This window comes from Ursus americanus, chromosome 6, assembly GCF_024610735.1.
Source record: "Ursus americanus isolate L20-20 chromosome 6, mUrsAme1.1.p, whole genome shotgun sequence".
Lineage (NCBI taxonomy): Eukaryota > Metazoa > Chordata > Mammalia > Carnivora > Ursidae > Ursus > Ursus americanus.
Window position 1 is genome coordinate 76799206 of NC_142132.1, and position 25960 is coordinate 76825165.

General features: G+C 39.0%; 1 protein-coding gene across 3 annotated transcripts in view; it reads right to left on the reverse strand.

Moving 5' to 3' along the window:
* The window catches only part of PRKG1 (protein kinase cGMP-dependent 1), a 1185335-nt gene that overhangs the window by 180377 nt on the left and 978998 nt on the right, over positions 1 to 25960 (reverse strand). For all 3 annotated transcript variants that reach the window (XM_045802398.2, XM_045802397.2, XM_045802400.2), the window contains one exon: positions 25590 to 25684. In XM_045802398.2, the coding sequence (XP_045658354.1) occupies positions 25590 to 25684 (95 nt within the window). The remainder of the gene's footprint in view (positions 1 to 25589; positions 25685 to 25960) is intronic.

Genomic DNA, 25960 nt, shown 5'->3' on the forward strand with positions numbered 1-25960 from the left:
AAAGATCTTAATCTTTTCTTGAAAGATTTTATTTATTTACTGAGAGAGAGAACAAACAGGAGGTGCAGAGAGAGAGGGAGAGTCTCGCGCAGACTCTGCGCTGAGCATGGAGCCTGACACCAGGCTCGATCCCACGACCTGAGATCATGACCTGAGCTGAAACCAAGAGGTGGACGCTTAAATGACTGAGCCATCCAGGTGCCCCAAGATCTTCATCTTTATAAATACCATTTTTCTGATTATAAAAGGAATATGTGTTCACGGTAGAACATTTTGAAAATACAGAAATGTTTTGGAGGTAAAACTCATTACTCATGTTTTATGCATCCAGCAGTAGCCTGCATCACTGGGAGGTCTACGTCTCTGGATGGATCATTTTGAATATATATTTCTATGCAGACTTTTTTCACTTTATATTATAGAGAGCACTTTCTCATATTTTTAAATAATATTTAGTAATGGAGTAAATGAAAATATATTGCAAGTTCATAACCTGGCTTAAGAATATGCAGCAACTTAGTATATAAAAGGTGTATTACTTTATCAAAGACAAGTTATTCCACTCAACACACTATATTTTTGACAACTGGTTAACCATTTAGAAACAAACACAAGCCTCATAAGGTTAAATCCCTACTGTATAATATACACAACATTATACTTGAAAAACATGTAAGATTCAAATGTGAAAAATAAAATCACAAATAACCTAGAAGAAAACAATATAGGCAGCCTGACACTACATACCAAAGTTTAAAATGACCTTTTCTGTTTCTGAATTTATCAAAATAATGGTCATCAGTTTTTTTTCCTAATCAGAAAAATGTGCAATTGCGAGCTGGATCTTCAGTGATTTTCAATGGAGCTTATTTCTCAAGAAAGTACTTTAGATCACCTACCTCCACACCTTTGTTTGGTTTGTTTTTAGGACCCAGATACAACCTCAACAAACTCTTTCTTCAACTGTAACTGAGCAAATCTTTCTTGGATGGGTTAAGGAATATTTTGGCCTAAAAGTTATTGAACAGTCTCAAGTTTCTGAGATGAGACCCCATGGCTGAGATGTCTTCAACCAGAGACCCACCGTGAAGACAGTAGCAATGGTAGGTTAGTCCCTCTTGTTGAGAGTGGACACCGGCAATCATTCCCCAATATCCACACGTCACCATGCCCTATACCGTAGACTTACACAGAGCTGTAGGTCAATGACATCTCAGCAAAACTGAAAGGGAACAGAAGGTGAACAAAATTGCTCTCTGGGTGAATATGTCACGGATGATAGAAGGAACGTCACTATTCCTGGGGGGTTCCTGCGTGTCAGACGGTTGTACAAAGCACTTGGCATCAATTACCTCATTAAATCCTCCCGACTCTGCAAGGGAGGCGCTGTTACTCTCACTTTAAAATGAACAAAAGGGAGGTTTAGGTAAGTAAAGGAGGTGTGGCAATGCTTATAGAATATTCTGGGCGGGGATACAGAACTTGAATCTGATCATGAGGCAGTATCAGATGAACCCAAGTTGAGGGACACTCTATAGTAACTGGCCCGGAGACCCCAAAAATGTCAGCATCATGACAGGTAACAGAGAGCTAAGTGAAGGAGAACAAAGAGGCATGCCTTCAAAATACAACACATGGTCCTGGATCAGACCCTGAGCTGGAGGAAAAATCTTGGCAAAGAATATTATTGGGGCAACTTGCAGAGCTGGGGCAAGGCCTATAGATTTTAGATAAAATACTCATGTTAAATTTCTCGAATTTTGATAACTTACAGGGATGACCTACGAATATATCCTTGCTCTTGAGAAATACACATTGAGGTATGAGGGGTAAAGGACATGATCTATTCACCTTAGTCTCAAATAGTTCAGAAATATATATACACACAATTATATCAAAATTATATCAATGTATTAGAAAAAGAGAATAAAACAAACGTGAAGTGTCAGAAAGTGGTGAATTTGGATAAAAATACATAGGGATTTTCTGGGGCGCCTGGGTGGCACAGCGGTTAAGCGTCTGCCTTCGGCTCAGGGCATGATCCCGGCGTTGTGGGATCGAGCCCCACATCAGGCTCCTCCGCTATGAGCCTGCTTCTTCCTCTCCCACTCCCCCTGCTTGTGTTCCCTCTCTCGCTGGCTGTCTCTATCTCTGTCAAATAAATAAATAAATAAATAAATAAATAAATAAATAAATCTTAAAAAAAATACATAGGGATTTTCTGTGTTAATCTCGCAACTTCTCTGTAAATTTGAAATTATTTCAAGATACAATTTTGAAAATCCACTGCAATATCTCTGAAGGCAGTAAATATTTCAAGGTTGATTCTTTGACTAAAATCAGGTCTTGTTATTACCAGTGAATGAATGGAGGTAATAAAATTGGAGCTGCAAAATTTTTCATTTCATTTGTCTTGAAAGCATCTTAGTTGGGCAGATATTAGTTTCATTGTATTGTGTAAATGAAACGTGTTTTATCAAATATTACAGCATTAAAAATCTTTACTGCTCCTTTTTAAAAACCAGAGCCTATCCAGCAATTTAAATGAACTACTAATCATTTTATAATGAACTCCTCGTAATGTTAGTTTATTTTATGAGCTAATATTAAAAATCAGCCTTAGCCCTTATAGAAATTCCTCAAACAAAGTTCTGCCTATAGTCTTTCAGGAAGGTTCTTTACACTCTATCAGTATCAAATGGGATTTCATTATTATGTATTTATGTAAACACAGATTTGAAACGTAAAATGGTTATTTAAAATTCAGGTCAGCTAGAAGAGAATAAGTAACAAAAGATCCTCTTTTTAGTGCCCACTGATCTTCCAGCCCCTGTAGACATGCTTTGCTTCTTTATACCTGCAGCAATATTTACTAATATTGCTAGACTGGAACATATTCTTTTCACTCAAGTTTAACACAAAATAAATCTGCATCTAATTTCCTAGGCAATTTCACATCCATCTTAAAACTCTTAAGGCAAAACACCCTGGGTAGGTATGTGCAGCTACCGAAAAAAGAGATTTTGTTTTATATTTGTTTCTCATAAATCTTATCCTCGGGTCTATCAGAGAACCACTTCTGTAAAATAACTCAAAATGGCAATTTTACATGAACAATTTCCTAATAACTTTTAAGTCAAACGAGTTAAAATTCAAATATGAAAGATTATTAGCTAACATTCTTTAAATCAGAAAGAATTTCATGGAATATTATGATGTGCATCTGTTCTAAGTTTTCTGGATTATGTGGTTCTTTCTGTGTGTTTTTTTAATCAAATAGAGTATTTCCAGGATGATAAGTAAATACATTGTTAAAGTAGTTATATTAGTATTTGCTCAATAAAAACTATTAGAAGAATCAACTATTGAAATCCATCCCCATCCTCAATGAATTTTTTGATGGCAATGACTAGAAAGAATACTTTTGCAAAACATCTCTCTATTTTTTAAGATTTTATTTATTTATTTGTCAGAGAGAGAGAGAGCGCACGCCCAGGAACAGGAGGAACAACAGGCAGAGGGAGAAGCAGGTTCTCCGCTGAGCGGGGCTCCATCCCAGGACTCTGGAATCATTATCTGAGCCCAAGGCAGACACTTAACTGACTGAGCCAGCCAGGCACCCTGAAACATCTCCTTCTTGCTGAGGACTACGGTAACCATCCTACTTCGAACTGCAAATGTCCATCCTCTCTAGCTCCCTATTTCCCTTATCCTGTTCCGCTTTATCCAGAGCCCTCCTCACCATCTAAATTCTCTTTGTCTCTACTCCCTACCTCAGAATACAGGCTTCGTGAAGACAGAGATTCTGTTTCTCCCTCATTGTTTCCCAAATGCCTAGACTGTGCATGTGTATGGGGGTGTGTGGTAAGTACTGAATGAATGAATCCATCAAATGATGAAGTTGTATATAATCCCCACCTTACCGAAGACACAAATCTAATCTGATTTTTTTTTTAAAGATTTTATTTATTTATTTGACAGAGATAAAGACAGCCAGTGAGAGAGGGAACACAAGCAGGGGGAGTGGGAGAGGAAGAAGCAGGCTCATAGCTGAGGACCCTGATGTGGGGCTCGATCCCATAACGCCGGGATCACGCCCTGAGCCAAAGGCAGACGCTCAACCACTGTGCCACCCAGGCACCCCTACAAATCTGACTTTTTACGTAGTTAGTATGAAGTGGGGAAGGATGTGCAGAGCCTAACATTTAATAGGACCTAATATTTAAAAGCACTTAGATAATGTGTGAGGTCATTTACATATTTCATTTAACATTCAAATCAATCCTGTATGATAAGTAACTATTGTAATTTCGATGATAATGAAACTGAGAGCCAGAGGACTTAAGTAACTCCCTCAAGATAATGGAGAAATCAGAAATTCAATTCACGTATGTCTGGGCCTGGTACCCCGCCTTTTTCATTACATTACATTACCTCCCTCATCCCTATCCAACACACATCCTTCAGTTAATTGAATGGCAAGGTCAACATCACCTGCCATAGGTTGGTTTCCCGAGAAAGAGTATCTCAGATGGATTTGTGTGCAGGTGGTATACGGGAGAAGGTGCTCAGAACAACACCTGTGGGAGTGAAGGAAGCAGGACTGAACAGAGGAAGAAGATAAGCTCTGACAGCCCTCCCAACAGAGGCCCCAACCAATCCCACCAGAAGCAATGGAGCTGGAGGTTCCTACAGAGTTGTTCTAATTGAGGCTAGGGGATTAAACCCAAGATCAGCATCAATCAGTATTGGGTACATGGAGGGAGTATAACCATGAGCCTTGAGCTACCCTTTGCTTCCTTCACCGAAGGCAATGCCTAGAGAGTGGCTGAGCTGTGACCTCCCAGCAATCAATACTGTGGACAGCTGGGGGCAAGAACCGGTCCTCAAGGGCGTGTGGGTGGCACACTGCAGCATTTACTCTATCAGCCAATTAATAGAAAGGAATAGCTGCTAATTAACTCAGAGGGAACCCTAAGATTCTGTATACTCTTGGGGTGCCTGGGTGGCTCAGTCGTTAAGCATCTGCCTTCGGCTCAGGGCGTGATCCCAGGGTTCTGGGATCGAGCCCCACCTCAGGCTCCTCCGGTGGGAGCCTGCTTCTTCCTCTCGCACTCCCCCTGTTTGTGTTCCCTCTCTCGCTGGCTCTCTCTCTGTCAAATAAATAAATAAATAAAATCTTTAAAAAAAAAAGATTCTGTACACTCTTCTTCTGTATTTCTCAACACAATGAAACCCCTTATAAAACTAGTTTATGAATTAAATCTTAACTTGCTTGTCTCCATTTCATGATTTCCAAATTAGCACATTTTGAGAGGAAAAGAAAAACTGTTTATCTTCAAAAATTTTCTGTATTGAGGGGCACCTGGGTGGCTCAATTGGTTGAGCGTCCAAGTTGATTTGAGCTCAGGTCATGAGCTCAGGGTCATGAGATCGAGCCCTGTATTGGGCTCCACAGGGAGTCTGCTTGAGCTTCTTTCTCCTTCTCTCAATCCAACAAAATAATTCAATTCAAACTTGTGGAAGGGTATTGGCACATTTATGTTGTTGGATGCAAACATAGGACGTGGTCTAGCCATTAACAGATACAGATTAGTTTTTGCTGGATAACCATGGAAAAGACGTTGCAGAGAAGACTTTTAAACTATATCAGGAAGGCTGAGCAGGACCTTATAAGTAAATACCGAATGCAGAATGAAATGGCACAAAGGCAAAAGATATGTTCAGATAAGCAGGGAAAAAAACAAAACAAAACAAAACATGGTACAAGTCTCAGGAATGATCAATATTGTAGTCCTGACTTCTTGAGAGTTTAGGTGTTTACTGTGAAATAACAGAAGTCAAAAACAAACAAACAAACAAACAAACCAACAACCAAAAAAACAAAAAGTCAATTTGAAGCCATATCATAGGTCCTTAAGTTCAAAGTAATGAGTGTATTTATTTGGTGGGCGATGGGATGTGAATAAATGCTCTTGGAGAGAGCGGTGACATCATCACATCAGCTCGTGTATAGGAGCATATCCTGGTATAGAGCCTTTTCTGGCCTTTATAGGGCCTAAGGCAAGACTATAAATGGACACCCCATAAATCGAATTCTGTAAAAGTGTCCTGTCTTTGCAAATCCCTCCATAATCATCTGGAAAGCTAAATTCAAATGATATTTTTTGTATTCTTCAGATCCGCAAGCCCAGCCCTGGAATGGACCATGGCAGGAGGGAGCCCTGCGCCCCCTCCCCACCAGCCTACTCCTGCTTTCTACCAAACCACTAAAGACCTACACATCCAAATCATGCCCACTTCCTTCTTCCACCCCAGGGCAACTGCCGCTCTTGCTGTTCAGTGCGCGCAACTGGAGTGACTTACTCTAACTAGGAAAGACTCAGGGAAGAGCCCTTCCAGGCCACAGAAGGAAAAGGAAGCCAGGGGTCTCAGGTTCCCAAAAGACATAGAAAGGGATGTACAGGTACAGCTGGGCACATACCCCTGACCCTGAAGATTCTTTTGCCTTTGGAAAAGGCACAAGAGAAGAGGGCCAGAATGGGACCAGCTAAGTTTCCAGAAATGGCATCAGAGCAAGGTTCCCATGTGCCTGAGCCTAGGGATGTGGTGTTTATGATGTATGAGGATATGATGAATGAGAAGACAAATCTAACAGCATAAGTTACAGGTAAAGAAAAAAATTGGATTATAGTGGGAGAAGTAATAACAGAAAGGAATGAATGTGGGCAATACCATGGAAGAGGAGTCAATAAAATATGGTGCCCGGATATGCAGAAGGAGAGCTAGGACAGAGAAGGCGGGTGGAAAGAGGCTGCCCTTAACTTTCAAACCCGCATGACTGAGGAAACAAAGGTATTCTCAACAGAGGAACCCATTTGAAGGAAAAATAATGCATTTGAGAAAGAAATAAAAGATTCTAGTCAAGACTCTCTCCCACAGTACTTGCCCGGAAGTATATTCAACTCTATCCTTAGGGGAGACCCAGAGATCCATGCTTCATTCTCTGAACCTTGAAAGGAATAATAAAACTATAAATATGAACTATCTCATCAATCACTTAAAATTATTTCCCATTTTCCACAAACACATAGAGCGTTGCCGTTTTAAATAAAAGCATTTGGCTATGCAGCTCTTTCCAGGATATTTAGACATGGCTGGAGGAGAAATTTTAAGATTTATATTCCAGTTCTTAATGACTCACTCTGCTTCGGCAAATGAAAAATTAATGAAATTTGTTGTGGCTGGTGATAGAATAATTTACCCAGTTTTCTTTTGACTAAAACTACCAGTTAAAAATGGAAATTAATGAAAGTAAATAGGGTTAATGGTAGTCCCAGGTGTGTGACGGCTGGCTTAATATCCTCAGTGCTTATCAGGGGCACGTAGAAACTTGGAGAGCCTGGACTACCTTATAAAAGTGTGTGGAATGTGGGTGTATGAAGGTATGAGGATATGAAATACCAAGGTTTACAGCAGCAAAGGTTCTAAAACCCATCATTTCCCATGATCTCAAATCCTCACTCTTCTAGAGTTGTCCAGAAGCATATAACTTCTTTTTTCCTCCCATATAGCTTTAAAATAATTTATGATTCCTTTAAAAATCCATGATTTTAAAATGCATAAATTTAAAAGCTAACCTCAGGTACACATTTTACAATTCTTGACTATTTTTGTTCAGTAACACAAATTCAAAAGACCTAAAGTTAAAAAAAAAAAATCCTACTTTTCTAAGACAGCGAGCCCATGTTTCCAAGGGAAATAGTCCATATGGATGGGGGTGGTAGAAAACCTGTATTCCTCTTACGGAACGTTTGTGGAAAATGTTCCTTTTAAAACCAACATGTTTCCCCATACGGGGAGCCGGTTTGCAGCAAAGATGTTGAGTAGACAGTGAGAGAAGCAGTCAGCCATCTGGGTAGCCGGCAACTGTCAGCCACGGATGCCGAGGGCACCCCTAAGCTCAGGCACTCAGGAATATTCTAGAAAATAGAGGGACAGCCATTACACCTCGCAGGATAAGCTCTCGACACCCACAGACCTGAGCTGTGGGATCGTTCTAGAAAAGGGACAGTTGAAGGAAAGGGGAAAGGGGGTGTGATGGATAGGTTCATTATCTTTACCATCATGTTCAGTTATTGATGGAAAACACGGGCTGAGGCCAAGATGAAACCACGAGTGTTTTTATGATAAGTGAGCCTCTGTCATCTCAATCACGGAGATTGGCAGAGGGTAAGTGTATCGAATCTCGAGGCACCTGATTTGAGCAGGAAAGGGAGGCAGCCATGAAATGTGCCCCCAAGCTGTCCACCCTGCGGGGTCTGGTCACTGTGGGGGGGGGATGGGGGGACGGAAAGGCCACAGGTTGCTGGGCTGGAATCCCAGCTGCTCTGCTTACTCCCAGTTTCACCTTGCACAGATTATTTCACCTCACTGAGCCTCAATTTTCTCACATGTGGAATGGGGCTAATGATTGTTGACAGAATTAATAAAATAATGCTCGGAAGAGTATTTAGGGCAAAGCCTCAGAGGGCAGGGAATCTGCCTGCTTTACCTTTAACTACATCGGTGTCCAAGAGTCAACAATACAGTTTTGCTAAGGGTAAATAGACAATCGAATTTAAGAGGGGGGTATTAAAAATGCATGCTATCTCAATTTAAAATCTTGTAGCATAATGATTATAGTAACATACAGGTGTGCTAGCTTAAATGTTTAAGTTCACAGTTTCTCTTACATTTCCTCATATATATGGGATAGGACATCACCACCGGTTCCGGCGACTTTAACACCTTCAGTAAAATTCTTCCACTTTGGGAGTAAATTCTGTCTGTTCTCTGCCTTCCAGGCTGATGATTACAGCGTCTCACCTGACCAGACAAACACCTGAGTACCGATTCCCAAGGCCAAGATCCTCTTGGCTCATCCTTGTCTGCACACTTTGGGTAATTCATCACTGACTTGCTCAGGACTCCACGACCTAGAAGAACACTACTACTACTGTCTGTGGGTTTGTTGCGGCCATGGCCTTTAAATCCATTACCCTAACACAACCTGGTGTTGGTGACTGTGGGAAAGCACGCTGCAGACCTAGAAGATCCTTAACAGATGCTCTGAAAATGGGAGCACAGGGAGCCCTGAGCCTTCTAAGCACAGAAGGGCAGGGAACGGGCCACAGGAGGGCTGGTAGCTGCCTCGCTGACACTTGATTCTATCAAGGATACCTTATAGATTGTTGAGTTTGAAAATGTTGTAAGAGTTTTATTGAGGTATAATTAACATCAAATAAACTGCATACGTTTCAAGTGCACAGTTTAAAACTTTTGACATTTACAGACTCTCATGATTCTATCACTGCGCTCAGGATCACGAGCATACCCATCATCCCTAAAGGTTCCTAGCATCCCTTGACCATCTCTGCCTCCTGCCAGCCCCCTCCCTAGGTAGGCCTACTCTGTTTTCTGTCACCAGGGATTAGCTGGCATTTTCTAGATTTTTATATAAATGGAACAATATAGTATGCACTCCTTTTTCTATCTGGCTTACTTTACTCATTATAATTATTTGAAGACTCCTCTATATTGTTGAGAAAATCAAAACTTCATTCTGTTTATTGCTGAATAGTACTTCATTGTAAGGCTCCCATGATTTATTTATCCATTCAAATGCTGATACACACTTAGGTTATTTCAAGCTTGGGGCTGTTATATAGAAAGCAGTCATACATATTCGTGTAAAAGTCTTGGTCTTTCCATACACTTTCATGTAAATATCTAGGAATGGAATGGACAAGTACATGGCAGGTAATACATTTACCTTTTTAAGAAATGACCAGACTGTTGTCTACAGTGGTCATACCATTTTACATTCCCACCAACAATACGTGGAAATTCCACTTGCTCCACATCCTCGTCAATGTTCAGTATGGTCCATCTTCTAAATATCGGGCATTCTAAGATGTGTATGGTAGTGTTTCATTGTGGTTTTAATTTGCATTTCCCTATGACAAACAGGATGAGCAAATTTTTACATGCAGTATTTAAGATCATTTTCTCTTCATTGCAGAAATGTCTGTTTAAATCACTTGCCATTTAATAATTGGGAGTTTTGTTTTCTTACTATGAGATTTGAGCGTTCTTTATACATTGTGAAATCAAGTCCTTTTTCAGATTATAATTTGCAAATATTTTCTCTTGGTCTGTGGGGAGAAAATATTTTCTTTTCTTACTCCTGTTTTTTCAAGAACAGAAATACTTCGCCTTAATAAAACCTAATTAACATTTTTTGTGGATGTTTTGGTATGATATATTAAACAAAACTGAGTAACCGAAGTTCACAAAACTTATCTACTATACTTTTTTCCTTGAAGACTTCATAGTTTTGGTAAAGAGGGCATGTATTGCATGGTGCACTGGGTGTTATACGCAACTAATGAATCATTGAACTTTACATCAGAAACCAGGGACGTACTGTATGGTGACTAACATAATATAATAAAAAAACATTAAAATAAAATTAAAAAAAAAGATACATTTTAACTGATTTTCTGTATATGGTGCAAGGTATAGAGACTTTTTTTTTTTAACTTAATGGATACTCAATTGTTTCAACACCATTTGCAGAAAATGCTGACCTTTCTTGGCTGAATTGCCTTTGAACTGCCGTTGCAAACCAACTGTCCAATGCTATGGACTCAGTTCTGTATCCCTATCCCAGCCCATATGTTGAAGCCCTAACCCCCAATATTAAGGTATTTGAAGATGGAACCTTTTGGGAGATATTTAGGTTTAGATGATGTCACAAAGGTGGAGGCTTTATCAGGGGATCCGTGCCCTTATAAGAAGAGCCACCAGACAGCTTGCACTCTCTGTCTCCACAGGACACAAACCAAGGAAATGCCCTGTGAGCACACAGCAAGAAGGCAGCCATCTGCAAGCCAGGAAACAAGTCCTCCCCAGAACCTAACCGAGTTGGCACCTGGATCTCCAATGTCCAGCCTCCAGAACTGCAAGAAAATAAGTTTCTGTTGTTGAAGCTGTCCACTCTGTGATACTTTGATATGGCAGCCCCCAGCAGGACCGCAATATATGTGTGGTCAATTTTGCAACTTGTTATTCTGTTCCATAGATCTGTTCGTCTATCTTGACATCAGTACCACACTGCCTCAGTTACTGAGGCTTTAAAATAAGTTTTGAAGGCTGGTAGGGTTGTTCCTCCAAATGTGTTCTTCTTTTCAAAGTTCTTTGCTATTTGAGGTCCTTCCAATTTCCACATGAATTTTAAAATTAGCTTGTCAATTTATACAAAACACCCTGCTGGGATTTTGACTGGGATTGCACTGGATGTATAGTTCGATCTGGGAGGACAATACCAAGTCTCATGAAGACAGCATATCTCAACATTTCTCTTGGAAAGGCATCGTAGTTTTCAGTGTACAGGTCTTACACATCTTCTATCACATTTATCTCTAAGTACTTCATATTTGTGATGTGATTGTAAATGATATTTTTTTCAATTTCTTAATGTCTGTTGCTTATTTAAACCATGAATACCTGTAATATTACTTATTGACATATCTGAACATGACCCTGGGAAGAGGTGGTAGACTTGAAGCCATTCATTCATTCATTCATTCATTCATTCATTCTTTAAGTAGCCTCCATGTGAAGTCCAACATGGGGCTTGAACTCACGACCCTGAGATCAAGACTCAAGCTGAGATCAAGAGTTGGATGCTCAACAAACTGAGCCACCCAGGTGCTCCAACTTGAAGCCCTTTAAATACTATTTGAAATATTCTGATATTGTACTTGCCCTAATGCTGGGAATATGGGGTAAGACAATGACCATATACCATACTTTGTTCCGAAATACTCCCACTCATATTTCACTCTATGAATGAGGCATGAGAACAATGTGAGGCCAAACATAGCTAAAAATGCTCATTTCATATGGGCACAGTCTTAATCAGAATACACGAGTAAATGTTACATTCGAAGGTAATTTTTGGCAAGAATGTTCAGAGTGTTTTAAAACACTTTTTGTCAGGCATCACAAGTGATTAGTATAATAATGATGAGTCTAACCAATTAAAATCTTTGTTGCCTATTCAAAGTATGATTTATAACAAGTCATTTTTCTTCTGCACTGTATGGAAGAAAAATTAAGAAGCAATCATTCAGACTTGGAAGGAATAAAAATGACAGCAACACAAAACACTAGCCAAGTTCATTAACAAGAAGATTAACTTCAAATGAAACATTTTTGTATCTGCTTTTGAAGAGATTTTCAAATTTACATTATATTTTCTTATCTTGTGGCACCTAAAGGAAATTATTTGTCTGAATGACATGCTGGAGAATAACGATGAGGGACTGAATTGTTTTGTAAGTAGCTCAATTTCCACCACTGAATGACCTTATATTTAAGGCAGTAGGGATAAAGAAACTGTTTTACGGAAAAATACTAAGACATCCTGATGCTTCCCCAACCAAGTAGAAAAATGTGATCCTTTTTATATAAATAATAATTCATATACACATGCATAAAGACTTTCTCTAGAACAGAAATATTCTTTTATAAATTCTCTTGTATTTGAAGAATTTTTCTAAATAACTAATTTCCCAATTTACCTAAACCTAACGTATCTTGGGTTACTGATCAGTTACTGACAATTATACTAAGTTAAATCAACTACTAACAATATATCTGAATTTATAGTGTATAGAGATTATCAAATAAATTTAAAAAAACAAAAAAAAAACCCCTACTTTGTGTAACTAACTTTATATTTCAGGTGAAGCTGTTTTTCAGAGAAGTACAGAGACTATGTGTTTAAATTCTGTTGATTAAATTATCTTCATCGTTGTCTGTAGAGGCTAGGCCAGAGTATTTCCACACTAACATCCATAATTTAGGATGTGTGTGTTGGATGGGGCTGTGCATATGCGTGTGTGGGGGGGATGTGTGTGTGTGTATAATTAAATTCTGTATGCAATACAGTTTCTTCCAAACCAAGATGTGATTCCCATAAATCCCCTGATGGGCTCCTTGACATCAAAACCCAATGAGTTATTGTATCCAAGATATAAGAGAATGTGTCTGTATCGTGAGTAATCAGTGACGTCAGAAGAACAGACAGCTTTTATATGCCTGTGCACTTGGGTTCTGTGCTGTGCTGGGCTGCCAGGTTCTAACATCCCAGTTGGGGCTTGTTGTAAGTTCAGTTATTCATCCATGCCAGGAGGGACTGTAATCATCAAAGACCATTCAACGGCAAATGCCTAAAACCAAACTTCATCATAGGGATGATGGTGCCATTGGAGATCTCAGTATGACAAGAGCACAGATCACGAGGGATGCATGTGAGGGATGAGACTGCAGGGGTAATGTACCAGACCTCTCAGCAGGGGGCACCGCAGGGAGCCCTCGGGAAGGAAAGGGACATGACCCCATTTGTTTTAGAGGCTACTGTGGGTTGAACTGTGTTCCCCCAAAAGCTATATTGAAGTCCCCAGAACCTATGAATGTGGCCTTATTTGGAAATGAGGTCTTTGCAGGTATAATCAAGTTATGTGCCACACTGGATTAGGGTAGGCCCTAAATTCAATGACTCATATCTTTATAAAAAGAGAGAGGTTTTGAAACAAAGATACACAGAGAGGGGAAACAGCCATGTGCAGACAGAGCCAGAAATTGAAATGATGAAGCTTTAAGCCAAAGATGTCAAAGATTGTTGGCAACCACCAGAACCTAGGAAGGACGCATGGAATGGATTCTTCCCTAGGACTTTCAGAGAAAACACGGCCTTTGGACTTATTTTGGACTTTGAGCCTCCAGAATTATTAAAGAATAAAATCCCATTGTTTAAGACACTCAATTTGTGGTCATTTATTATGGCCACTGTAGAAACTAATACTGAGAAATTACTGTAACCATAATGAGCGGAGGAGATGCAAGGTGAGTAAGACCAGACACAGGGTGACCAGTTGGGATGAAGAACAGTAGTCCAGGTGACACCACATCATGGTGGCACTAATCAGAGGAGTGGCAGTGAAAACGACAGGACACTGGTAATGTTGATCATTACTTAGAAGGTACAATCAACAGAATTAGTTGTCAGTGGTATGGAGATGCCAGGGGAGGAAGGAGTCAGGGATAGTGTCCAAATTTCTGGTTTGAAAAGCACTTATTACAATAGGTAGCCCTTGCAATAGATTTGCCTGGGAGGAGAGAGAAAGTGAATTTTGTCCAAGCACATCTGAGGTACCTGAGTGATATGTAAGTGGGCATGCCCCATAGGAAACTGGGTCTGGAGCTCAGGAAAAAGTTTCAGGATGGAGATACAGATATGATAATGTTGCTATGACATTTTGGGCTTCTGCCATCGTATCACTTAGCACACTCTATTTTAAACACCTGTTTACCTTAAATCCTCAACAAGAAAGTAAGCCAAGACCAGAAAACAGAGGGGACAACTTCTTTTGATAAACATGGCTCTCCCCAAAAGGCCATCTTGTGGATGGAGTAGTGATACTAATAAAGCAATTTTGGCTCTTCTCAGTCAATTCTGCAAAAGAAGCTGGCCCTCTGCACTGGCAGCTTGTTAGCTTTGGAACTTAGCTACAAATCCAGGACAAGAGGGAAAAATCCCACTAGACATTTTATTACATCTTTCATAGATTACCCAATGTAATTCTCCCAAGAATAATCTTTGCTTAAGAGATAATTAATTATAATCCTAAGGCACAAAAAGAAACAAACAAACAAAAAACCCTAAAAGTCTCAGGTGATACAAACAGAAGGGTCCTGAGGTTGGAGAAATGAGCTGCAGCTGGACTGGAGCCCGTGGGGCTGGGTGGGGGAGGCTGGCTACAGTCCCATCAAGATAGCGAATGCGACTGAGCCCTTCCTAAGGCCAGAGTTCAAGAGTATTTTTACACATGAGACACAAGCTTTAGAAATAACTTTCTCTGGATGCATTTCAGACCTAAGACACATGCAGATTGAAAGTGAAGGAATGGAAAAGCATTTATCATGCAAATGGCAGTGAAAAGAAAGCCAGGATCGCTATACTTATACGGGACAAAATAGACTTTAAGACAAAGGCTATAAAAAGAGACAAGGACACTACATAATCATAAAGGGAACAATCCAATAAGAAAATATGACAATTGTAAATATTTATGTACCCAACAGAGGAGCACCCAGATACTTAAAGTGCCTATAAACAAACATAAAGGATCTAATCAACAGCAATACAGTAATGGTAGGAAACTTTAACATTCCACTTACTTTAACGGACAGATCATCGACACAGAAAATCAAGATAACAGTGGCTTTGAATGACACACTGAAACATGGATCTAACGGATATATACAGAACATTCCTTCCTAAAACAGTGCAATACACATGCTTTTCAAGCACACATGGGACTTTCTCCAGAGCGGATCACATGGTAGGGCACGAATCAAGCCTCAACAAATTCAAACAGATTAAAGTCATACCACGCATCTTTTCTGACCACAGTTTTATAAAACTAGAAATCAACCACAAGAAAATATCTGGAAAGAACACAAATATTTGAAGGCTAAATAACATGCTACTAAGCAATGAATGGATCAACCAAAAAAATCAAGAAGAAATAAAAAATTATATTCACAGAAATGAAAATGAAAATACAATAGTAGAAAATCTTTGGGAGGCAGCAAAAGCTGTTCTAAGAGGGAAACTTATATTAATACAGGCCTACCTCAAGAAGCAAGAAAGATCTCAAATAAAGAACCTAACCTTACACTTAAAGAAGCTGAAGAAAGAACAAACAAAACCTAAAACCAGTGGAAGGAAGGAAAATAATAACGATTAGGGCAGAAATAAATTAAACAGAAACTAAAAAACAAAACAAAACCCAAAATAACAGATCAATGAAACTATGAGCTGGTTCTTTGAAATGAACACAAAACTGATAAACCTCTAGCCAGACTCATAAAAAACAAAGAGAGAGAGAGAGAGAGAGAACTCAAATAAATAAAATCAGAACTGAAAGGGGAGAAATAACAATACAAAAGATTATAAGAGAATATTATGAAAAATTATATGTCAACAAATTGGGCAACCTAGAAAAATGGATAAATTCCTAGAAATATGTAACCTACCAAAAGCGAATCTGGAAGAACTAGAAAATTTGAACAAACCAATTACTGGCAATGAAATTGAATCAGTAATAAACTCCTAACAAAAAGAAGTCCAGGACCAGATGGCTTCACAGGTGAATTCTACCAAACATTTAAAGAAGAGTTATTACCTGTTCCTTTCAAACTATTAAAAAAAAAATAGAACAGAAAAGAAAGTTTCCAAATTCATTTATGAGGCCAGCATTACCTTGATACCAAAACCAGATAAAGACATCACAAAAAAGAGAACTACAGGCCACTATCTCTGATAAACATACATGCAAAAATCCTCAACAAAGTATTAGCAAATTGATTTCAACAATACTTAAAAAAAATCATTTACCATGATCAAGTGGGATTTATTCCTGGGATGCAAGGGTGTTCAATATTTGCAAATTAATCAACATGATATATCACATCAACAAGAATAAAAACCATATAATCATTTCAAGAGATGCAGAAAATGTCCATGACAAAGTACAATATCCATTGTCTTTTGCCAAATACAGTATCTATAAAAACTCCCAACAAAGTCAGCTTAGAGGGAACATACCTCAACATAATTAAGATCATATATGAAAATTCCACATCTAACATCATACTCAATGGTGAAAAACTGAGAGCTTTTCCCTTAAGATCAGGAACAAGATAAGGATGACCACTCTTGCCACCTTTATTCAACACAGTACTAGAAGTCCTAGCTACACCAATCGAACAAGAAATAACAGACATCTAAACTGGTAAGGAAGAAGTAAAGCTTTCACCATTTACAGATGACATGATACTCTATATAGAAAACTCTAAAAACTTTTCCAAATAACTACTAGAATTGACAAATGAATTTACTAAGGTTGCAGGATACAAAATCAATAGAGAGAAATCCATTGCATTTCTATATACTAATAATGAAGTAGCAGAAAGAGAAATTAAGAAAACAGTCCCATTTGCAATTGTTCCAAAGAGAATAAAATACCTAGGAATAAACTTAACCAAAGAGGTGAAAGACCTGTACTCTGGAAACTATAAAACACTGATGAAAGGTATTGAAGATGACACAAAGATGGAAAGATATTCTATGCTCATGGATTGGAAGAACAAATATTGTTAAAATGACCATGCTACCCAAAACAATCTATAGATTTAATACAATCCCTATCAAAACACCATCATCATTTTCCACAGAACTAGAAAACATAATCCTAAAATATGTATGAAACCACAAAATACCCTGGATAGCCAAAGCAATGTTGAAAAGAAAAACAAAGCTAGGGGTAACATGATCTGATAAAGGGTTAGCTTCTGAAATATATAAGGAACTTATACAACTCAACACACAAAAATCAAATAATCCAATTATAAATGGGCAGATGACATGAACAGACATTTCTCCAAAGAAAACATCCAGATGCCCAACAGATACATGAAAAGATGGTCAACATCACTCATCATCAGGGAAATGCAAATCAAAATCACAATGAGTTATCACCTCACACCTGTCAGAATGGCTAAAATCAACAACAGAAGAAACAACAAGTTTTGGCAACAATATGGAGAAAAAGGAAGCTTCGTGCACTGTTTCTAGGAATGTAAACTGGTACAGCTATCGTGCAAAACAGTATGGAAGTCCTTCAAAAAATTAAAAATAGAATTATCACATGATCCAGTAATTCCACTACTGGGTATTTACCCCCAAAATTGAAAAACACTAATTCAAAAAGATACTATGTGCCTATATGATTATTGCAGCATTGCTTAAAATAGTGAAATATGAAAGTAACCCCAGTCTCCAATGATAGCTGAGTGGATAAAGATGTGGTATGTGTGTATGTGCGTGCGTGTGTGTGTGCGTGCGTGTGTGCGTGTGTGTGTGTGTGTATGTGTAATAATGGAATACTATTAAGCCATAAAAAGAATGAAATCTTGTCATTTGCAACAATGTAGATGGATCTAAAGGGTAAAATGCTAAGCAAAATCAGTCAGAGAAAGAGAAATACCAACGAATTTTACTCATTTGTAGAATTTAAGAAGCAAAAAAAATGAACAAAGAAAAAAAGAGGCAAACCAAGAAACACTCTTAACTATAGAGAACAAACTAAGAATTACTAGAGGGGAAGTGGCAGGGGGACGTGGGAGGGTGAGTGAAACAGGTGAGGGGGATTCAGAGCACACCTATCCTGATGAGCACTGAGTAATGCTGAATCACCATATTGTACACCTGCAGGTAACATAATGTATGTACGTTTACTGGAATTAAAATTAAATAAGGAAGGAAGGAGGGAGAAAAGAAAAAAAGAAAGAAGGAGAAAAGAAAAGATCTCTCTCCCTCTTTTTCTCTCTCTCTCTCTGTTGGTCCAGCTAAGTGTTCAGGAGTTTTTCCCTGAAAGAAACAGAAACCCAAGCCTTACAACTTAGAGATCTGAACTCTTTCTCTCTGAACTTCATGGTACAGGGACATCAAGTTGAAGCCCATCCTCGCAAAGGCAAATATGAAACACATGAAATAGCTACAAAGAGATGCTCCTGGCTGGAGGGCATCTGTCCGTCCACCAACTGCACTGAAAATGGGCATGCACTAAGAACAAACCAACAAACAAAAAACTCCACAAGCTATATAATAAACCACATAATAAGGAGGTAGGGTTCACAGGTAATAACAAATGTTAGCATTAAAGTAACAGAAAATTTCAAAAACTTTGTCATTTTAAAAATAATAAAGAGGTAAAGCAAAGAAAGGAAATAGAAATGGGTAATAATATAAAACAGACATGAAAACAGTAACGGCTAACATTATGTATTGATCTGTTAGTATTTGCTAGTTACCATACTAATAAACATACATACTATACACATCACTTGGCTTATTAATCACCAATTGTATGTAGCCAGGTACAATTATTCCTATTTACAAACCATGAATCTGAAGCACAGAGAGGTGAAGGAAAACAAGGTAACACCTTCTAGATGGTGGGACTGGGATTCGAACCCAGGAGGTCTCCACTAATCACTGCGGTGTGCCAAACAGAAATGCTCGAAGTCATATTTAGAAAGGAATCACTGGCAACAACTCAGTGGGTGGGCTGAATTTAAGACTTGATGCAGGTGAAAGGAGAGAACTGCCCAGATTCCATCACAAACGCAGCCCAGAATGATACGAACAAGAACACATAGACATGAGAAAAGAAGGAAGGCTGGCAGGATGAGGAGCTGAAGCCTGGAGTATCAGGAACTGCCAAATGAGAGATTAGAGAAAGTGAGTTGAAAGGCAACATGTAGGGGTAATGCTTAGAATTTTCTAGAATTGAGGAAAACTATATTCTCAGAAGGAAAGAACATACAGAGGGATAGGAAGGAAAAATAAAACATATCTGTGCCTAGACAGACCGTAGGAAAGATGCCGAGCATCAAAGACAAAGGGACAGGTGCCAAAGAGAAAGACACAGGACCTTTAAAGGCACTGTGATTTGACTCACTGCAGACTATGAATGTGAGAAGACAATGGAGTCGTATTTAAAATGTTGAGGAAAAATAAATTTTAACCTAGATCTCCATGCACAGGCAAATGCACACAGAGGCAACGGCAGAAAATATAAACAGATCATCTATGAACAACTGTGGAAGAATAAACCCAAAAGGAATGAGATGGGTATAAGAAGAAATTACAGGCAATGCAATAGGTAAATGAGTTGGAAACCTACATTGGTAGTGTCTGAAAAAAGACAGTCATAATAATGATTAATTCCAGGCGATTTACCAATCAGGTGGAATCAGAGACTAGAAAAACAGAGGGAAGGTGGTAGGAGTGATTTAAACACACAAAGATCCTTGTGTTATTTAAGAGAAGGACAGAGCTACTAGTTAACATTACATGTTTGCTGTACCTATTACAATCCTAAGGATTAATCATTAAAAGAATAGAAAAAGGTTAAAGTTCTAAGAGATGGCACAAATGCAATTCACGTGACAGAAGGAAAAGAAAGAGAAAGGACATATTGACCCAATATGAAACAGAGATTTTAAAGACAAAACCAGCTTATGTGCAAAATTTTAAAGACAAAACCAGCTTATGCGCATTTAGGAATACAATATATACATAATAAATTATAGACACATGGGCAGGGAGGGTGCACATGGCCAACCTCAGGAGATGATAGTGGGAAGGAGGGAAAGAATGGAGAGGAAACCAAAGAAGCTTGAATCGTGTCTGTAATGTTTTATTCTCAAATAAAGACATGAATTATCAGATTCAAATATGACAAAGTATTAAAATGTCATATCCAGTATTATATCCTTTTAGGTACTATCATTTTATCAATTACAAAAAGAGGGGGGGGAGAAGCAGTTTCAGAAATGTTAATTCATCTTCCCAAGATCATGGTCCTTGAGGAAATAGAGCTTTGGCTTATTTTTTTTTTTTTTCCATCACAGGGACAGAGCCTGGCAAGTGGCATAGGTGTTGGAAGATAGGCAAGAACTAGGATAGTTCCTGGAACGAAGGACCTTATATTAAATGCCACCATTTAACAGGGTGGCACAGGGCTGCATTTGGCATCCGGGGCTCTGTTCCAGCTGTAAAGAGGCCAAATCCCAAGAGAAGCAGAGGCTGTGACCTAAGGAAAGTTAGAGATCATCGAGTTCAACTGTCTAGGTTTCCAAATTCAGAACCAGACACCCAGAGAGGTACTGGCTTGTTCCAAGTGATATCGTGAGTGGCTGACTCCACATCTAATGCTATGTCAGTTATACCAAGTGCTCTAAAGGTTGGTCATGAAGTAGCAGAACATTCTTGGGAATGATGCTGGTGATGATGCCAATGCTATTGATAACGATAGTGAAAACAAGATGGCGGTGGTGCTGACGATAGCAGCTTTTTTTGAGCATAATTTAAACTCTAGACGCTCACTCAAATGTTTTATAATAATCCTCTTGATTATTCCTCTCGACAACCAAAAAAAGGGAAAAGAAAGTTAGGTACGATCATCACTGCCATTTCTGGTTAAAGGAAAACCTTCCATGGTCTCGTAATTTGCAACTGACAAAGTGGATCCCAGGCCAGGCAGGCAGACTCCTGGGCTGGAACCCTTCACCACAGGCTACGCTGGAGACTCAAATGTCAGGGGAAGGGGACAGGGCCAAGTGGGAGCTCAGCCCCATCTTGGTCAGGTTCCGCTTACTCTTAGGTTTTCCCCTATTACTCCAGATGCACGGCGTGGGTGTGGCTTAGAATATGACACCATCTGATGCCTATGTGGATTCTGTGTGGTTTCAAGTCAGGTGGAGAGAGCTCAAAGCCACAGTAAGCGTGTGATAGATAGACTCATGAGTTACCAGACTACACCTGCAATAATTTCTCTTAAAGACAATTTTAATTTTCCTGTACGTAAGGGAAGAGTCCTTCTGTAAACAGTACAGCATTTTGTCCTCTATCTGGTGTGGTAAAACCATTACCACAGCAAAACAAAAACAAACAAACAAACAAACAAAAAAACCGTACAAAACAGTGCTTAAGCCAAGGAATACTGAATAACCTGCCTCACATCAACCAAACGAAGTGAAAACAATCCATGACCTCAGTTTCTCTGTTAAGGAGATGCTATTGGTTAATGGATGGTAATCATATAGATGGTAAGACGGCTAGATCTAGGACTCTACTGTCTGCACAGAACAAGGAACTGGAGCTTGTCCCTTCTAGAGGCAGACCTCTAGAGTGGGATTCTGAAGTCAGAGTACTGAGCTCACATTTCAGCCCCATCATTCAACCATCTACCATGTGCTGCACTCATACTAGTATTAAGCACTCTGAAATTTTACAAGAATGGTCAAGGATACATGTCCAAATTAACCAGTTTATCAATATTTTCGTGGTCCACTGAATATCCTCAGGAAAATAAAGCAACAGTTCCCAGTACATGTAAATTTTACATGTGACAGAACAACAACCTGAAATGTTGTGTTATGTACAGAAATTCCGACTATGTAATTTGTCTTCCAAGAATAAAAATCATGTGATTTGCAAAGAAGCATAGATATTACCCAAAAGGATACACACAGTGCCCCGAGGACTTTCTATCTCTTTCTTTCTTTCTAACATCTATTTTTAAGGTTTTAGAGGGAAACAAGTGAAACAAATCAATCTGATTTGTGAAAAGTTAGGATTTCTTGTGTCAAACACTGAAACTCAAAGAAAAGATTAAAAAAGAAGAAGAACATAGATAGTCCAAGTGAAAAACAGCTTACACACACAGAACATCAAAACATTAAAAAAAAAAAATCAAAGCAAGGTAATAATCAAGAAGGGTTAACCTAATAGGCTTCCTTCATTTGATTCTGATACAGGGTTTTAAGAAGACATACCTGATAGATAGAAATCACAAAATGGCCGCTCACAGCTCAAATCATTTGCAGAAATGTTTGTTGGTTTTTGTTTGTTTGTTTGTTTTTTGGGGTTTTTTTTTTGCTTGCAGAGCTCTTTTCAAAAATCGAGTTACAAAATCACACCTTATATTTTTTTTCAAAACCTAAGTTTTTTCTACTAAAAAATTAAAAAAAAAAAAAAAAAAGCCTAGCAATGAGCTGGAGCTCGGGAACTGCTGTCCTCTTCATGTAAGGGTTTCTAGTTTTCCCCCTTACCTTACTCGTTTACATTACCAGCCTGCCCCCTGTAGACAAGCGAGCTCATAATCCCTCACCTACTGCCCAACAGATCCAAGTGGAGAAAGTGATCAATGGCAAAAAGGGAATGCCTGATTGGGCTTCATTAGAGAGGTTGATTTGTTTGTTCATTCATTCATTCATTCGTTCGTTCATTCATTCACTCATTCGTTCTTCATTCATTCAATGAATACATGAGTATCTGAAAAGTGCCAGATACTGAGCTCATGTAAGAATATAAATATTTGGACGTCTCATCAAGGTGACATGCAGCCATGGATCTCGATGTGTATCAAAATGCGTATAATAGAGAGAGTTGAGGACAAAACAGTGATGGATTTTAGGAAATCGAATGAGAAATTCTAAGTTCTAACTTTTGCAAGGGACCCAAAGGAACGGGAATTTGAAAAAAGAAAGGGTGGGGGCACGTGGGTGGTTCAGTCGGTTAAGCACCCACCTTCGGCTCTGGTTGTGATCCCTGAGTGCTGGGATCAAGCCCCATGATGGGCTCCCTGCTCAGTGGGGCATCTGTTTCTGCTTCTGCCCCCTCCCCCCTGCTCCTATGCACTGTCTCTCTCAAATAAATAAAGAAGGAAGGTAGGGAGGAAGGATGGATTTAAGGAAGGAAGGGAGGGGTGGTCAGCAGTGTAAAAATGTGGCTGAGAAGGGAAATCCAAAGACAGAAAAGGAAGAGCATTCTCTGATTAAGTAGCAAACCCCTAGTGACATTTAAGAGGGCACTTAGAGTAGGCTGATAAAGCTGGGCTGAGCAGTGAGGATAGAAGAACAAAGGGCATAAGAGAGAAAGGCATTGCTGAGGGAAGGATGGGGTCAAGGAGAAGGTGGGGGAATGGGAAGGGGGGGTGGAGTGGGGAGCCGGTCAGAGCAGAGGGCTGAATACATACAAGAGAGACAGTTCATGGGAAGAGCCATATGCCAGAATGAAGTCAGTCTAGCTGGAATACCACTGCATTCTGATACCAGAGAAAATCTGGTAACTTTTCCATGAACTATACCCTCACAGTCACTTCTTAAGACACATTCTAGGAGTGGGTTTTCTTTCACCGTATAAGGTTTCTTTAATAGGCACCCAAATTCAGTGACAATAAGCTACAAAAGAAAACCTGTCCATTTTCAATTATGTTTTATTTTCTGGTGTTCCACTTGTGATTTCAATCAGAAATTATTGAAAATATTTCTGTTTCTTTGGCTTTGTTGGAAATGGCATTTTTCACACAGGCAGTTAATCTTGGACCAATGGAATCAGGAGGCATTATTCTTTAGAATCCTCTATGTATAATCAAGGGAAAAAAATATTCAAGTACAAATGATAGGTCTGCGTACTTTATACTAAAAAGATAATGTTTATTGCATTCTTTTGTGAATGTACAGTGAACATGGTATTTCTTCCAATGTTGTCGCTAGGAAAAAATCTAATGGCAAGCACGTGCTCCTCAGATAAGGATCAAATGAACTAAGCAGAAGAAAAGAAGAAAGTGAAATGCTTTTAGCTCTGAATGTTCATAAGGTAATGTGGCGTATGTAAGATGACTTATCGGGATCTTGGTTTTGTTTCTGTAGCTGCAAAACGGTAAGAAAGAAAAAAAAAAGCTGCTATCTGATTGTGGCTTAAAAATTAAAAAATTCCCTAAATGATTTCTTCATAGAAATTTCAAATAAAATGCTTATAGTGTAATTTTTAAATGAAAGGATAATGGACGCAAAACTGATTTCCAAATATTTTAGGAATGAATTATATCCTATTATTGTTCCTCTCCAGCAGACACTCCAGCACCTGGGATTTGATACAAATATAAATGTGTATTGGCTCTTTCTTTCTTTCTTTCTTTCTTTCTTTCTTTCTTTCTTTCTTTCTTTCTTTCTTTCTTTCTTTTTTTTTAGAGATTTATTTATTTCCTTATTTGAGAGGGAACCCAAAAGTGTTGGGGGGGGGGGCAGGGCGTGAGCAGGGAGAGGAGAGGAAGAGAGAATCTCACACAGACTGTATTGGCTATTTCTGATTCAAGTATATGTATATACACAGGGCACTGAATTTTGAAAAGTCTCGTCTATCTCTACAGCGATAATTGAGATGTGTTGCTTACTGGAAAACAACAAGAGAATACTGAAACAGAGCTGTCGTATTTGTCATGTGTTCTGCAACAGATGTAGTTCAAAGTCAACTGGGTTCCTCTTCCATTATATGTGGGAAGAAATCCCAATGTTTGCTTCTTGAGGTCTGTCTTTACAAGTAGAATTCAGGGACCTTTTACAGTATGTGTCTCTGGGTCCAGCCTTTGGAGCCCATCCACGGGGAATCTTCACGTGCGTGATCTCCACCTCTACCACCACCAGATGTGAAGCCCAGCAAGGCTCCATCACCTGCTGCTGTGTTCAGTCAGTTCAGGGATTTCCAAATTGTCAACCAATCATCTTCCTAAGAGTCAGAGCAAAACTGCGGCACAAAGTAGGCTTAGCAGAGACCTTCCCCTTTTTTAGCGTCTTTATAGAGATTGTAGATAAGGAGCACAAAGCCGAGAAACTTCCCCATTAATACAAAAATGATATTACAAAAGTTCATCAATTAATCCTAAAGCCTATATAAATGTATTATAAGTCCACCTGGAAAGAAATAAAAATGGTCATCAAGGGTCTGTGTCCGATATTAGGATCGACAGTAAATAAAGAGCCTGTTTTGCTTGGAGCTCAGCATGTGAGACAGGAATTTATGCAGCACTCAAACAAACGTGTGTAACATGTCATCTACTCACCCCTGCAAGGCTTTCTCTCCAAACCAGTCTCCTTTCCCTAAAGTTCGAAGAAAGACTGGGTCTTCGCTGGGTGAGTCTTCCCGAGTGACATTTACCTACAAAGAGAAACAATGGAAGTCTATATCCACTGCACACACTGACTGATCAAATCAACACTAATTGGTAATGTTAATTCCACTTTTTGTTTCTTCTTTTAAACTTACTGTCATGAAGCCCATGAGGACGTGATCACTGAAAGGACCAAAGAAGAATATCACAAATTTCCATGAAAACCACAAGAAATGCCCTCCAAATATTGTTATGCTGTTTCAAGCTGTTTTCAAGTAGTAATAAGTTACTCAGAAATTTGAATTTCACTTACTCCTCCTTCC